General features: G+C 40.7%; 1 protein-coding gene, 1 long non-coding RNA gene and 3 other non-coding genes across 6 annotated transcripts; all 5 read right to left on the reverse strand.

Annotated features, from left to right (window-relative positions):
• Positions 1–2,426: 2,426 nt before the first annotated feature.
• On the reverse strand, positions 2,427–5,750 carry LOC135263476 (uncharacterized). 2 transcript variants are annotated; one of them, XR_010332475.1, is made up of 8 exons: positions 5,681–5,750; positions 5,054–5,088; positions 4,527–4,587; positions 4,296–4,329; positions 3,952–3,989; positions 3,475–3,596; positions 3,201–3,291; positions 2,427–2,761 (listed from the first exon to the last, which is right to left on the reverse strand). It is a non-coding gene; the product is annotated as an uncharacterized LOC135263476 (long non-coding RNA). The 2 variants fall into 2 exon arrangements; XR_010332476.1 differs by having other exon boundaries at positions 5,054–5,084; positions 5,681–5,710.
• LOC135264338 (small nucleolar RNA SNORD31) lies at positions 2,842–2,914 on the reverse strand. The gene has a single exon (XR_010332660.1). It is a non-coding gene; the product is annotated as a small nucleolar RNA SNORD31 (small nucleolar RNA).
• On the reverse strand, positions 4,404–4,468 carry LOC135264383 (small nucleolar RNA SNORD29). Its single transcript, XR_010332702.1, has one exon. It is a non-coding gene; the product is annotated as a small nucleolar RNA SNORD29 (small nucleolar RNA).
• On the reverse strand, positions 4,697–4,769 carry LOC135264337 (small nucleolar RNA SNORD31). The gene has a single exon (XR_010332659.1). It is a non-coding gene; the product is annotated as a small nucleolar RNA SNORD31 (small nucleolar RNA).
• Positions 5,751–6,766: 1,016 nt separating the features above from the next.
• LOC135263477 (N-alpha-acetyltransferase 40-like) lies at positions 6,767–14,384 on the reverse strand. Its single transcript, XM_064351518.1, has 8 exons — positions 14,010–14,384; positions 10,222–10,317; positions 9,721–9,773; positions 9,190–9,285; positions 8,786–8,944; positions 8,454–8,537; positions 8,193–8,270; positions 6,767–8,005 (listed from the first exon to the last, which is right to left on the reverse strand). The coding sequence occupies exons 1-8, from the start codon at positions 14,013–14,015 to the stop codon at positions 7,861–7,863; spliced, it is 717 nt and encodes a 238-aa protein (XP_064207588.1). The 5' UTR covers positions 14,016–14,384; the 3' UTR covers positions 6,767–7,860.
• Positions 14,385–16,215: the final 1,831 nt, after the last annotated feature.

A 16,215-nucleotide genomic window follows, 5' to 3' on the forward strand; every position in this document is an offset into this window, starting at 1 on the left:
CTTTTCAGTGAACTTGGTCTGGATATTAATCACTTTTCTAAGAACAAGTTGTTAGAACAGAAGTGCAATGACTTGGAATAATGAGCTTGCTCCGGACGTAGGCATGTTAATTACGCTGTCACCCAAATATATTCAGGTCACCCAAATATATTTCCCACAAAACAGCGAGCCACTAGGTGAGTGGTGTCAATCCATTTTGTGATTTAATGGCAACTTTGTCCAAGAACTAATTTACAAGAGCTTGTTTGAATTGGCATTGTTGATAAGGTCGCAAGCTACAGTTGCTATAGACTACTCAGGTACTTTTGGTAAACATGATTTACTGTGGTCCAGTATAGCAGCAAACCATCATTGATGTACACAGCTGTTCAAAACCTTTCAGCCTGAAAAACTAGTCAGAACAATATGCAATTTTGTAGGCCTAAAAATTATTAGCATTATTTCAGTCAGTGGTTACACAGAGTGGCTACCATAAATGCAACAAAAGTTGGGGCAATTTGTTGTAATGATAAAACAAATAACTATTTTAATGCCACCACAGTTTGAAATGGCTACATTATTGCCTGCCCAAAACAAGTTTGCAGAACATTTGTTGAAAATGGATTGCACATCCCATGGCATTGTAGAATTCATGGACATCCCCTCTTTAATTTACCTGTGCAAGTCTATTGGAAGGTGATATATCAGTATGAACAAACACATAAATAGTGCACCATATTTCCTATTCTCAGAAATAAGAACTTGTCTGTTTGCCAGCCCTTGAACTGCAGAATGCACTCATTTTCCAAATGAGAGGATTGTGGGAATACCAAATGTTCCTCTGCTCCCTTGAAACAGATGTTTATTGCCCTCTAGTGTTCAGTATAAGAAAGTGGTCTGCGCAATTGCCCTCCTATGCAGTGATGAAACACAAATAAAACAAAACTGATGGGTGTTGAGCAGCAGATGAACCTAGCATTACACTATATTTGAAATAAAAAATATACATATATACATAATCAGGTGTAAAAAAAATAAATTTAAGAGCCTGTTTCTTTGCTCTTCATTTATTGTATTTTAACACTCACTTGGGCATTTTGTTCTAGTTTGAGTAACATTGTCTGCACTTCTTGCACTTACATCTCTTCAAACTATATTTTCCCCCTCTAGGAAATTACTACACATCAGGCCCTGACCACTGCATTTTTGTTTGCATTCGTAATTCACTTTGGATAATGTCTGCCAAACGATTGCAGTCGCAGTCTTTCCCAGAGCTGCAAGCTGGTTTCCGTTTCAAACCAATCTTAATTTTCAAAAAGCTGCATTCACCACCTCAGGATCACTCCTGAGACCCATGTGCAGTCTGCAGATGCTGCTTGTGACCTTAGCCAAGTTGTATCAAATGAATGGCCAGGCCAAGAGCAGAACTCGTCATAAAACCCAGAAAAGGATAGGCCATCAAGTACCCTTGGTCTATCCCTACAACTACTGAGCCCGTTACAGTAATAAACTAAACTCCTCAAAACAAGTTTGGAAATTTGTGTTTGGTCGATCATATCTGTCGTTAGTGTTATTAGGCATTCCATTAGGCATCCTCAACCCAACTGAACACTTGTGGGATCAGCTCGGGCGTGCTGTACGTGCTAGAGTGACCAACGCAACCACGTTGGCCGACCTGCGACGAATCCTGGTTGAGAAATGGAATGCCATCCCAAGCGTGACCAGGTTGGTGACCAGCCTGAGGTGGTGCCAGGCTGTAGTGGCTGCGTATGGTTCTTCCACCCGCTACTGACTGCTTGTTCAATGAATAAAGCCCAAAATTACCAATGTCCGGTTTGTTCCTTGTTACTGAGAGTTCAATCATCTAACCCCACAAACAACTCAAAACAGTCAGGAAACTCTACCAACAGAAGAATACACTGGTTGACATTGGCATGGAAATTTACCACATACCCACCTACATAATCAGCTATGCTGCTCATCCCGCAAATGCATGATCCTTACAAATGGGACATCATTGTAAGGGGAAATGAACAGGCTTTCCAATGATATAACACATGCTGATAAGTGACAACAGATGAGACCAAACACAAATTTCCAAACTTTTTAGACAGACAATACAGCCTATGGAAGGCAATTTTACTCCATCCCTTCCCACCCACCCTCAATACTGCTTCTGAGTACCTATACAAATACACTTCCACACTGGAAGTGTATTCATTTAATATTAAGATTTGCTTAAAGGCAATCTGATTTGAGATGCATGCACATATGGCCTGGCAAGAGAAACCAAGCACTGCGTGTTACTGACTCAGTGGTCCAACAACAAGGACTACAAATAGATTCCAAAATCATGTGAGATTAATGAGAATCCTATTAAAATCTACATTACTTGCTTTGCTGCAGTAATTCTAATCTATTTGGAAGTAACCACTCACCACCTTCAGTAAATTTAAGCACTGAAGCTTTGGACAAAAAGGTTTTTATTTAGGTTGATACATGTGCGATCATCATTACTCGAGAAGAACTCACAGCAAGGAGATTACCAAACACTTGAATGAGCGCTACAACTCAGGAGTATAACTAGCAACAATCAGAGTAATGCACCTCTGTGGCAACTGCCACATACTGGTAATGGACTGTACCAATTTAATGCGCACATTACAAATAATGAATTACAGCAAATACTAAAAGCTACTCCATCGTATTCTGGTTGTCACTGTTTGTTTCATTATACCATCTTCGTTCCCAATCATCCATACAGAGGAGTGTCCCTGGGGCCCTGGAGAGAAGGGGGGGGGGGGGGAGAAAAGACATTGAAGAAACTTCCCAAAATGCCTGAGCTAGCAGTCAGTGCACACGTGTAGATCAGAGGGGTACCACTCAGTCACATAACATCAGACTGGGGCGGTAATCACATCTCATCACCTTCACACCAGAACAGAATTCCCAAAATTTCCCCCAGATACCAATAATCCAAACTGCACAAATCTTTTCACCAAGCAGTATTAAGCTTTTACTTGACGTTCAGAGGCATGACTAAACATTTCATGTAGGCCAATACAGCAGTTGTATTTACACATTAGTCTGTTTAAAAATATTTTAATTAAAGCACTGCATATTTCTTGATAGATTACATGCTAAAAAATACATTTACAATGACTGACCACATTACTTAATTCCACAAAATGCATTTACAATAGCAGCTTGATAGCTCTTACCATCAAGTCATTTCCCCTCCTACAAGGCCAACACTGGATGTCAGACAATGAATGTCGACTGGCCAGTACCCTTCAGTACACCCAAGGATATCTAGGGAAATGGAAAGCCATAAGTAAAACAGCACACAAGTCTGCACTATTACAGGGTCAGATTAGAGGTTCAGATTTTCAATTAACATCACCAAATTCAGGCATATGCTTGTCTTTTGAAAATTCATCATTTATCCTCAGAGCAGACTGCCGTTAAACGACAAGCCTTTGCTGGAGTTCTTACCCGGAATTTGAAAGCAAGGTTTCCAGTCAATCCAATGTTAGCTGCGATTCAACCATTTTGCTCAATGGTTCAACCCAGCTTCCACAGCATTCTGAGGATCATTCCACACTGCACATGTACTCCTGCAGATTAAAAAGACACTTGTTAATTCAGTAGTAAAGTCAAATTCAGCATATCACTGCCACCCAGGTTAGTGATATGACCAGTCAGTCATAGGGAATCAGACTGGGGTGGTAATGGGCATCTTCATGCCATAAAAAGCAGGGCCTCATTTCAAGCTAAGCCAACAATCTTTACTGCATATCTCATCGGCACAACTCCATTCCCTGCAGGCCGGCATGTGCTGGCTTTGCACAACTTATTCAAAATGATTCACTCCTATTGACTACAGTAAAACATTCACCAAGTAAAAGTTTGTCCATTAGAACTTGATCTGGATCTTCCCCCCCCCCCCCCTCTAGAAATGTAGATTCTCACCATTGCTACACCACCATTTTCAGTCCAGACAACGGTTCCTGTGAATAGGATTACAGTCAGACAGTGAACGTCACCATGCCACAATTCTACTAGCTACGGCACTCTGCAACCGTCAGAATAAAATAAACTCATCAAGTGTTCAGACGAACAAGATTCCAATAGATAGATCATCATGTGCAGAGGACTAATGCCACAGGGAGCAGTCTGGTATACCCAAGGCTCTTCCAGCCATATCTGCACAAGGGTCCACACCTCTGGTCCTGAAAAGGCATAGGGTCTGCCATTTTTCAGAGCCAGTGTTGTAGAGCCGTGGTACTTTCTGGCAGTTTAAGATCTTGGCTTACCATGAACGTGACTGCCTCCCGATCGCTCGGACACCTGTGAAGAACGGCATGAGTCAGCACAGCTTGACATCGGGTAATTACCCAGAGCACGATCTGGAGTTGTGTACAGTCGCTCAGTTGTTCATCTCTTTTCACATTGGTTCAAAGTGAGCTAGATATTTTAATCATTGGGACTGTACGAATAATGACAGGCTATGGATGACAGAAGTAGTGGGTGGTTGTTAATCTTACCTCTGAGCCACATGGTCTTCAACACACCCCTGCAATTCATTTAGGGTGTGCAGGAGTAAGTCTGAAAAATAACAGGGACCATTAATGTTAGTGTATTCAGGCTGCAGGTACCTTTATTTAAATAAAAAAAATAATAAAAAGCCAAAAAATGTAATTTTACAAAGTACACGTGTAGATCAGAGGGGTACCACTCAGTCACCTGAAATCAGACTGGGGCGGTAATCGCATCTCATCACCTCTAGACACTGAACAGAATTGTAAAATGCAAAAAAAAAAAAAAAAAAAATCTATTTGATGCAGTACTAGTGTCTCTGAAAAGTTCTGTAAGCATACATTCTGAAGGTACACTAGATGGGAACTTTTGATTTAGGAGTACCTTTCACAGCAGAATACCAATTCAAATTCATACTGGGAGGCTAGAGGAGCATAAGGAAGATTTCCCTGCACCTAATGCCTAAAGCACATCTTTAAAACCCACGGTTGTTGAAACAAAAAGTTTAGCAGGATTCAATCTTGGGTGTACTTACTTGCGTTGCCCTTTCCAATCAGCATGGTCACCTGCCTGAATGGAAAAGAGAAATAATATAACGCATGGCGGTATGGGTGGACTAGCTTGGGAGAGCACAAATGTTCAACTACTTGTATACGGTCCTTTAAAATTAGTTTTATTGCGATGAACGGCAGTTTCTCGTCAGAGAAAATAGTTTGCAATCACAGAAATTCAGTACAGGTCTGTGAAAGTTATCATCACTGAGAAACGTTCATTAACACCCCGTGGACGCTGCATGACCATGCGCTGGCTATTCCGCTCAACTTAATTATCACCTTCATATTGAGCACTCAAAACAAAAATACTGACAAAATATAACCTATCAAAAGTATTAAGATGGTTTTAGCAAGAAAGGGGACAACGGGAAAAGGTAATATCACTGGATGGGTATAGATTGAGAACTTTCATGCACGCACGAGTAATATGTAGCTGCTACCAAGTAGTACGTTATATTTTCCCACGCGTCGCTATTAAACGAATGTTAGCAATAATAACATGAATTATACAAGGAAGAGGAAAATGAAGGTTTATCACATAACATGTACAATCAAATGTAGGTGGGGGAGAAAAACAAGAGTATTGGCGCATGTTAACACACACTTACCTAACGCAGAGTTCGGCACAAAATGAATGACTAGCTCAAGAAAATCGCTTTTATTTGCTTGCGCTACTTACCCCGGAAGTGTTCTCTTTGAAAGGGACAAGGAGGCTGGACCTGCTTGGGCTGGGCCAATCAGAGGAAGAGCCAGTGCGAGAGCGCCAACAAGGTAGATTTTCTGACCGGTGTCTGCAAAAACGAAACAAAAATTATGAAGAGGAATTTCATTTTGAACGGAAATCAGATTTTTACCCCAACCTTGTCACACGTTTTCTTATTCTTACTTTCAGATTAAACTTTCAGGATTATTTTTTAAATAATTTGTTAGTAATGGCAAGGTCGTCAAGAACATACTCTACTGAAATTGGAGGTGTGCCAGTAGTCTTTATTTAATTACATTTTTTACACGACACTAGCTCCGCTCTGCACTGCGCTTCTGTCTACATACTGTATTGATGTGTTAATGAGCATCGATCAAAATCAGACTGTAGATCAAAACACAAGTGGGTTGTATCTACTGAACTTGTATACGATCCACCTTTCAACCGCAAAGTGCTGCATTTTAATTCTCTGCATTATTTGCGAAAATAAAAAAGTGAAACAGGAAAGGCTATCCAACGATAATTGGCTTTATTGCTAGCAATGAAGATGGATATTACCCGATTATTCTTTTTTTCTTAAAGTATGTATAATTATGAATACATGTTATAATATGTGTTTTAAAATTTTTGTTTAAAAGCTATACAATGTATCTGCTCATGTACGTGTAGGCTCCGGAAACAACTGTACGAACGGCTTTGGAGTTACTTGAACTGTATTTTCCTGCTTTAAACCACAAACACCCGAATTCTCTGATACCTTTGTAAAGCTCAGAACCTCTTTCTAAAATACCCTTCATTACACACAAAATCTGAAATATAATCCAAAAGAACACTTAAATTTCCCTCAAGTATGATGACCCTCTGCTTTAATTCACACTCACCCCATTCTCACAGAATACATGCTGATTTTCTCTTAATGTGACAAAAGATGTCACAATTGATTATAAGAATGCAGGAATTTTAGGGGATCCTATTCAAGACAGTAAGCCAGTTAGAAGTTAAACAAGTTTCCTTTTATTTGTAACATACAAATAAAACACCTACAAGGCAGACATATTTCTGGTTCCCTTCATTTTTACATGAAATCTAATAAGCACATGACTGTAAGAATCTTAAACATTTCTCACTGTAAATGTTTCGTTTTTGCAGTCAATTGTTCACGTACAAAGGCAAATCAGATAAGAAATATTTTTTTTCTATACTGTACACACCAAAAACTGAGTAGGCAGTAAGAAAAAGAAAAAAAGGGGAAACAAGGGACAAAGGTTCACAAAATAAGAAATAGTTTGCATGATTATAAAAATATAAAATGAAAAAAAATGTAACAGGCCCTTTTCTAAACTTAGTATAGTATAGTCCTCTCTCTCATGATACCCTATCTCCTACCTTCACTGAATCGCCCCTTTCCCTTACTTACGAACCCCCAAACTCTGCTTTCCACAACACCCCCTTTCCAAACCAACCTTTTTAAAACATACATCATGCATTTTCATAACCTGAGAGATGAATCCTGCGTTGCTGAGATTTTAAGTTGCAAAGAATTCCAAACAAAAAATACAAAAGATATCACACCCAACATTCATTATTCCACATACTTATCAGGCAATTGACTTCACATCTGTCTTTTTGCTGGCTAGTTATTCTGAAAGAACAGTAAAAAATAGGCACAGGAATAAGCTTTAATTCCTGACATAAGTTCTGGCTGTAGTTTTCTATAAGCAATAAAAAAGTTTGTTGTGAAAAATGTTCTGAAAATCCAATGGGCTTCTTCTTACCATAGTAAGAGAACATTGCCTCTCTTTAAATCAAATGCCAATCCTCTGTCTCCTGTTGTAATGCATAAAACTGGCAACTACAGCACATTTAAAAGAAAATGGGAATAAAATTTCCACATTTAATAGGATCAATGGTCATTCTTTGGGGAGTGTAAAATTTGTACATGTATTACAGGGGGTGTAAGAGGTTTCTATGGGAACACATTTATTATAGACATTGGGAGAGTTTATAAAGGAAAAAAAAGGTTGTGGTTTGGTCTGAGGCGGGGTTGTTTCTATTTGGGAAATAAGGCACCCCCTGCCCCCTCACTCAATGGCAGCACCCCCCGCAGTGCCCTCCAGTGTGCCCATGACCTGCGGCCTCCCCGAATTTTGTCCGCCGACTCAAAATCTCGTAAGTGCAGTCGTCCCCACAGCAGCCGGACATACTGGGTGAGGTGTCATCAATCTCGAACCTGAGGTAGAGAGATGGGGTGGGGAAGCCATATTTAATCACCTTATTGATTTGCACACAAGGTCATCCATAAGAGCCAGATGGGAAGAGACTCAGAGAATGTAATGAAGAAAGAGAAGAGAAAGGGCCAGTGATGTAAAATGAAATTTAAAAAAGGAAGAGATGTGGTGAACTGTGCTAAGACTCACTGTAAGGCTTCTCTGAAGAACTGGTATGCACCGAGGTTGTGTTTGAAGACCGTCAGCGTCACCTTCCTCATCTGTGTGCTGGAGGGAGACACAACGGAGAACGGCTCAGTCCCTCTGAGAATCTGCATGTCACCGTGTGAACTGTGTTCCATTTGCTGGTATAGGCATTTACATTGCATTACTTTACAATCACTTTATGTCGTTCTTATCCAGTTGAGTTGGGTCGCTGATGATGGGAGTCCCTTCAGCTGGAGGCCATACCTGTTGGCGATCAGCTGCAGTATCTGGATTAGGAACTTTCCAAGGCCTTTCCTCCGCACTCGGCTCTCCAACTGAACCTCATAACTGAAACACAGAGTTGCAGCTCAACCACACGATCAAGGCTCACGGCAGAATTTACATACTACTGCTCTACACCTCCATTATGTCACCTCATTGGTTCAGCATTCTTTGTCTCTGATAGCTCAAGCGTTCTCAAGTGTTTGAGCTACCAAAGGATAAAGGATAGCTACCGACTGTTTAATATAATGTTCAGAACACATTAACATCTAACGTGCGCCAGACTACTTTTGCTCAGCTGCTATTGCACTCACCAGTAGAGCACTTCTTCCCCACACTCAACGTCAAATCGAAAGTGAGAGAAGGCGATGGGGGCAGAGTCAGGGTCTCGAGCAAGGAGGTACCAAGCTCTCTCATGTTTCATCTCTTCCCTCTTCTCCCTTTCTTTCCACCCCCACTCACTCTGTTCATAACTAAGGAGAACGGGCACAGAGGTTGGATAAACAGACAAAAACCAAATGTACAAATGTACCATTCCAGAGCAAATGTATCCAAATGTACCATTCCAGAGCATTCAAACAGACAGGCAAATAAAGTTAAAAGTCTTATTTATTTTGATCAGAAATTCACTTGTTTGCTTTCACACTTCTCTGTCTTTCTCTAACAACTCTCAGGCATTTCCTTCCCCTCTTTGCCCCCACTCCCTCTCATTTCTTACAGAGATTGCATGTTGGCTCTGGTCAGTTCATAGGCCCACTCCACTGTACCGGCATCCAAAGACGAGACACGCCTGCATTCTATATGAAGGTTTAACCTGAAACAGACGAGAGCAAGTGCATAAAGATCAACCCTTTTTGGGTCTTCTCCTCCAAACGTGAAAAAGGTTTCAGGGCGATCTCTGTCTTTACACACTTTCGCCAAATTTGTGCATGTTAACCTTGTTATTCTAAAATGTGTTCGGGACATTTCTGGGCGTGACACTCATGCGCTGTTTTCTGTGCAAGAAGAGGTGGATGTGGCTACAGAGCCAGTGGTTGAGGATCAGATTTATGGTTTGTTGCTAGCTAGCTAGCTAGCCACTGCAATGGCCCAGATACAGCGAAGCAAGAAGACAAGTCAGCAAGAGTGGGCAGGGTTAAAGACGAAGGAGAAGACTTATTTGATAGTAAACACAGGACCACAGCAAGGCTAAAACATCCTGCATAAAATGCCTTTAATACCTACACAGACTCTGGACAAGCATTCTTACCCGTTTCTGTCATACTTCTTAAACACAGGGAATGCAGCCAGAGGATCTTCAAGCTGCCAGAAAACAGAACTATTTTATCAACAGTTCATCTGGGTGCCTTTGGCTGAACATGCCTCGTGATATGCATAAACATACACCTGTCACACTTATGATATTTGGAAAAATTTATAATCATAAGCTAAAGCACCACAGAGAATGATATTACTGAGAGGAGGGACCACAGCTGAATAGTAAAGGTTTTCTATGCAAGTACATCTGAAAACAGTATGTGAAGCCGACTATTTGGCTAAGTTCAAGGTGTACACTACAACTCCTTAAAAAAGCAGAAAAATTGTATAAGTCTTTAAAAAAAACTATCATCTCAGTGATGGAAATTAACTGTGTGAATTTTCATAACTAAGTATGACAGTTGTGAAATGATTGTGACTACCCTACCTACGCAACAGGTCATGTTTTGAATTGCGGTGTATGGCTAGCAGCAACAAGAATCGGTTCTCTTACCTTATTGGCTGCCTCCACCTTAGCACACACAGCATCCATGGCAGCTCGCTCCTCTAGACGTCTCTGCTTCTTCTCCTTCGCCCGGTTCGATTTCCTCTAAAGGAATGGAAGGCAAGGAGAATAGGGGCAACCCATTTAACATTATTAAGATCTCTGCTGAGCCCAGTTGTTATTTAAAATGCTTTACACCTCACAGAGATCTGTAGCCAGTTCTGCATTTAGTGGAAGAGTACCACATTCAAATGTATTCTACACCAAGAGAAGTAAAAAAGGCCACATTCCAATATAATTTTTCCCTCCTAGTACAACATGACTTCTTCTTGCTATGTGATTGTGCACTATGTGTACCATTTTCTCTTACATCCTTAATCACTTAATCAACAGTTCAGTATTTACACATTGGCCTAACTCATGAACCCACTTCAAAGCTGTTTAAATTTGTGATCCTGCTGGACACAGACACAATGCCATTGCCTAGAATGGATACTGTAACAGGTAATCCCATAATGCTTTTACACACAAAGTTTTGTGTGGCATCTTGACTGCAAATACGGATACAAAATGTATGAAGAAGTGGAAGAGGACGGGTTGTGTATTTTTAAGTGGGGGTGGGAGGAGGAAGTGTGAAAGGTTTGCAGATGACAGTGAATTTATGTTATCCTAGTATTCTGTGTTCATACCAGAATCAGACAATTATACAACTTTAAAGTGGGCTCCACGGGTTAGGTTAGTGTGAAAACTGAACAGACCTACAGGTACGTCATAGTTGGACAGAAATAAGCATGGGATGCAACAGGAAACAGCAGGAAAAGACACCATCAATTATACTGGAATGTGGTTCCTTTACAAACCTGAAGAAATTGTATCCTGGTGTTACAATATGTTAGACATGATGCTCTCAACAAGACAGCATTTAAACTAATGAGTCAATGTGGGGGAAAAAGTGAGCCAAAAAACGCTAATCTGGGACTCTAAATTGCCCGTCGGTATGAACATGTGATTAAAAGGTCTGCAGGCCCTGTGATCTGTGGGCCCTGTGATGGATCAGCAACCTATCCAGGGTGTATTCCTGCTTCTCGTCCACTGCATGCTGGGATAGGCTCCAGCACCCACCCCCCAGCAGACTGGGGGGGGGGGGCAGGCTGGAAGTGTTTGAACACTGACACAATTTTTGTAGTTTTGGCTCTGTACTCCAGCACAAGAAATTTGAAATGAATCAATGAATATACGGTTAAGGTACAGACTGTCAGCTTTAAATTGAATTGCCATTTACATCCATATCTGCAGATCCACGTACAGCCCTTTTTTATAAATAGGCCCCCATTTTAGGGGAGCAAAAGTAACTGGGCATCTGCAATCCCACCTGAATTCAGAATGTCCCATTTACAAACTATGTACAAGCATGCTCACACGCAAAGCAGGGGCGGAGGCTCAACCATACGCGAGCAAGTCCAGACAGTCAATAGTTGTCACCAAAGCAATGAACACCGCTATCCCGCCAGACTGAATTCCTCACATACATCCCTTGGGCGACATGAGGCCAATTGTGTGCGCAGCCCCAGCGGGGGCTACCAGCCACAACCACCACTGGCCATATTCAGTCCCCAAACCATGGTGCTCAGTAATGCACTGTAAGCAGCGCTTTTACCACGAGAGCTACCCAATAGTCCCAAAGTCATCATATTTAGTATTTGGTCGCAAATCCTTTGTATTCAATGACTGCATGAAGTCTGCAAAGCATAAACATCACCAGACGCTGCTGGGTATCTTCCCTGGTCATGCTCAGTGAGGCCTGTACTGCAACCATCTTCAGTTCCTTCAGTCTTGTCTTCAGCCACATCATCAATAAAGACATGTGAACCGGTTCCAGTGGCAGCCATACAAGCCATTCATGCTGTTACACTCCACAACATGCACCAAGATCATCCAAAACAGATCCCGTGTTAACACAGCTACCTATACAAACACACCTCCATCTCCCACTGACCTTCATCTATAACACACTGTAAATAGAATGTAATACAGTAAGGCAGTCCTGCTACATGAGCCAATTACTGTTGAATTGTAGGGGACCCAGGGCTGATGTACAGTAGCACATGTTTTTCAGTGGAGAAGTATTAGTGCTGTAAGTGTCAGCACCTCAGGAATGCAGCTGTCCTAAAGAGGTGCTATGCAAAATATAGCTGTGGGGAACACGCAAAATCACCAACATTTTGTACCAAGCCACACTGCTATTCCTTTCCAATCATAGTGCTTGTCAGCAGTGACCTAGTCTTACTGGACTGATCAAAGACATTTGTCCACTTCTCTCCAGTTATACATGTTCTCGCCTTGCTTCCAACATGGTTTTCCCTTGGCGTTTGGTGCCTTGTTGCCACTAGCTATTTCTATAGTTTCCTCACTGCTTAGTTTAGAAATATGACATCACAGTCAATCATGGTGTTCACATGTTGCTAGCATTATTGCTAGCAACCAGTTTGACCAAGAATTTTTAAAAAATCTAATTAAACCTGATTCTTGCAAAAAAAAAAAAAAAAAATACAGCTTGACAGAACTGGACTCACATCTCACGGGCACTACAAAGAGTTGTCTTTAAAGCACCTGCCACATTCCAAGACCAACACTGTAGAACCCAAGTATCATTCCAGTACACACAATGTAAACTTCAACAAGTCATACTAAAATCCTAGCAAGCTTACTGGGATAAAAATCATACTGCGCATACTCTAGGCTGAAATTCGGTCCAATACAGACTCCCGATAGGACATGACTTATTTAGATAAGCCAAAACGATATGTTAATAATACTGATAAATAGGTTATACTTTATTGACCCCATGGGGTAATTTGTCCTCTGCTTTTGATCCATCCAAGCTACTTAGAAGAAGTAGGTGCCACAAAGTAGCAGCCAGGTACCAACTCCAGTTCTGAGGCCAGTGTCTTGGTCAAGGGCCAATGCAGGAGTACACCTACCCTGACACAGCCTACATGCCATTTTGTATTTCTGCAATTTTGATTCAAATGCTTTATTATGAACTATGATACACATCAAGGAGACTTGCTGCACGTAATTCAGTAGTTTGTTTACGTGTGTGGGGGAGGGGGGTCCTAGATATACTGCTAATGTACAAGAAATTGTAAATTTGTAGTATATCTAGGCTTTCCTTTCAGTTTAATCATTCAATAAATCGGTCAGTAGCTGTTTACAAAGAGGTTTTTACAAAAAAAAATGTGTTACGATGGCATGAAAAAAACTCTAGAATTTACCTGAATTTAAATAGGGGTAATACAGGCTAACCTACCAATGAGAAAGAATGTGACATGTGTACATACCATTGAGCTTGCACGATACCTAGGTGATGTACCGTGCACCCACAGAAATTCATTTCTCATTCTAATTAAAAAATACGTTGTTGCATTACATCCATTTAAATATATATATATACACACCGTAAAATCAGTATGACCCTAACAGCGCGCTTCTAGTGGCCTAACACTAAAGAAAAAAAAATGGATTCCACCGTAATGAACAGCGTAGGAAGTCAAAGGACATCGAGACAAAATGTGGAGAAAAACGGAGAATTGAGTAATGAGAAGGAAGAGAAAGGGATGTGAAAGGAGGCGGGCAAAGAAAAACCTTAAAGGGGGGTTAGTGTTACTTTGCAATCTTTGTCTCCCTCTCTCACATTCACTCACTCGCGGATCATGATTTCTGAACGCACGTTCTTTGTTCACACTGCTGCACGCATTTCAGTCTCCCTTCACACGGACATAGCAAGAGAAACTCACCCCCATATCGTGGTATATAAGCGATCGCCTCCACGCTAGACGCTATATGTCTTGTATTCAATAGTTGTTTTGTGTGTGGGGATTGTTTTATGGAAGAATAACGAGCATAAATAAAAGTTGCTGGTTAGCGAGACAAAATAATAACAAAACTGTAGTAGCTGGCTACCAAGCGAGCCTGCTACAAATCGCCCCTAATCGCGTTTTATTGTTCCTCCAAATTGGCGACAGGAGGAGGGACCAAAATAAGCTCTATTCCCCTTTCTTTTCTCTCCCCTTTTCCTCCCTCCTTTCTCTTTCTCCTGTGCCCCGTTGAACATCAGCACGAGTACGAAGGGAGAGAGAGAAAGCGCTTCCTCTTTCCATCTAGAGTGTTGGGGAAATACGTCACGAGCTATAGGGGTCAAGTTGTGTCTTGCCATGCTTGCTTCCCGAATATAGATCTTCTGTCTTACAGGTCTGTCGTCTTAGGCCAGAACTTACCTGGTTTTGAATGACATAAATTTACTGGTATGCCGTCAGAAATGTGTAAGGTGTGAAAAATGTGGGGTTAATCATGGGATTTGTGCTATGTATGTTAGCATAACGGCTACAATCACTTGCGACCCACCAGCTCTTTGTTGCCTAACAAAATGCACTAAAGTGACATTCACAGCTTAAAAACATATTCATGTCCCCAATAGCAAACTGGTTAATACTATTAGACCATTATTAGAGATTTGAGATCACTAGCCTCACTTGGTAAGATTACATTTCAGCCTGGCTAAAGAGCATATCTGAACATATTATTATTATTATTATTATCTGCAAATTAAATATTCAGTGAAGCAGCTTTCTTATGTTTACTTCACTGTGAATGATCAGTCATTTCCTCCAGGTGGTGCCACATCTTTTTGCATTTGGTTCGTTTGAACCTATTTTTTACAGTCTCTGGTTTGAACCGAGGCCATGAACAATAACGGATAATAAGAATGTAACCGGTTGTGTTCCTTCAATTTGAGCAATGAATGGGTTGTGCCAAATTCACATTGATTGAGTAATAGTTGCTTGACATTTTTGGATTTTGAATACTGAAGGCTGTAGTTTCTGCTACATTTCACAGAGAAATTGAATTAACTCCCACGTTGAAATTTCTGCTCTCTGATGCCTACCAATGGCCAAGATGGATTCTGCATGTAGAATATGGGAGACCAGCTGGCCAACTGATTTTTTTAGCTGAACTGTCTGTATGTGTGTTTGTGTCTATCTATCTATCTATCTATCTATCTATTTGTCTGTCGGTTGGTCTGTCTGTCTGTATATATTTCTATATTCATCTATATATTTAATACAATTGATGAGGTCGTCAATTTTGGAATAGTAGCAATAGTATTCAGAAATGATTACTGTCATCTAAGTATTTAACAAAAGGTCAGCAATATCATTGATGCGCTGACAAAGTTCTGAGTGAAGAATATTTTATATGTATAGATAATTCTGATACCAGTGGGACCATTAGAAACTGTAGTGGTTATTGGTGGCTGTCACCCAAAGACGGTGAGATCAGAAAGTCCATCCAGGGTCATGGGGTTGTGGAGCCTATCCCAGCGTGCATTAGGTGAGAGGCAGGAATACACCCTGGACAGGTTGCCAATATATCACAGGGCACACACACCATTCCCTCACCATTCACTCACACACTTATACCTATGGGCAGTTTAGGGTCTACAATTGACCTACATGTATGTCTTTGAAAGGCCCAAGCTGGGATTTGAGCCCAGGACCTTCTTGCTGTGAGATGCATACCCACTGCACCACTGTGCTACCCCTAGATCTGAAATTACTGATGCTTATTTATACATTTATATTTATATACACGCGCACACACACACACACACACAAATATATATATATACTTTCTGTATTGTTCAGTAAAACCCACCATATCATCCAATCAGAAATAATACCCATGGTGAGATCCTATTTGTATGTGCAAAGACATATAAGATATATATATATATATATATATATATATATATAAATATATATATATATATTATTATAATATAATATATATATATGTATATATGACCAAGCCTAACAAATGACCAGTTTGTCAGACTTGATCAGCCTCACAGCCAGCACCCATGCATGGACATTTCCTATGAACTAATTTTTTAGAAGAGGGAAGCAGTGAATAGCTATTGTAAATGCATATTTCTTTCTCAAC

The sequence above is a fragment of the Anguilla rostrata genome, chromosome 9 (genome assembly GCF_018555375.3).
Source record: "Anguilla rostrata isolate EN2019 chromosome 9, ASM1855537v3, whole genome shotgun sequence".
NCBI classification, from domain to species: Eukaryota; Metazoa; Chordata; class Actinopteri; order Anguilliformes; family Anguillidae; genus Anguilla; species Anguilla rostrata.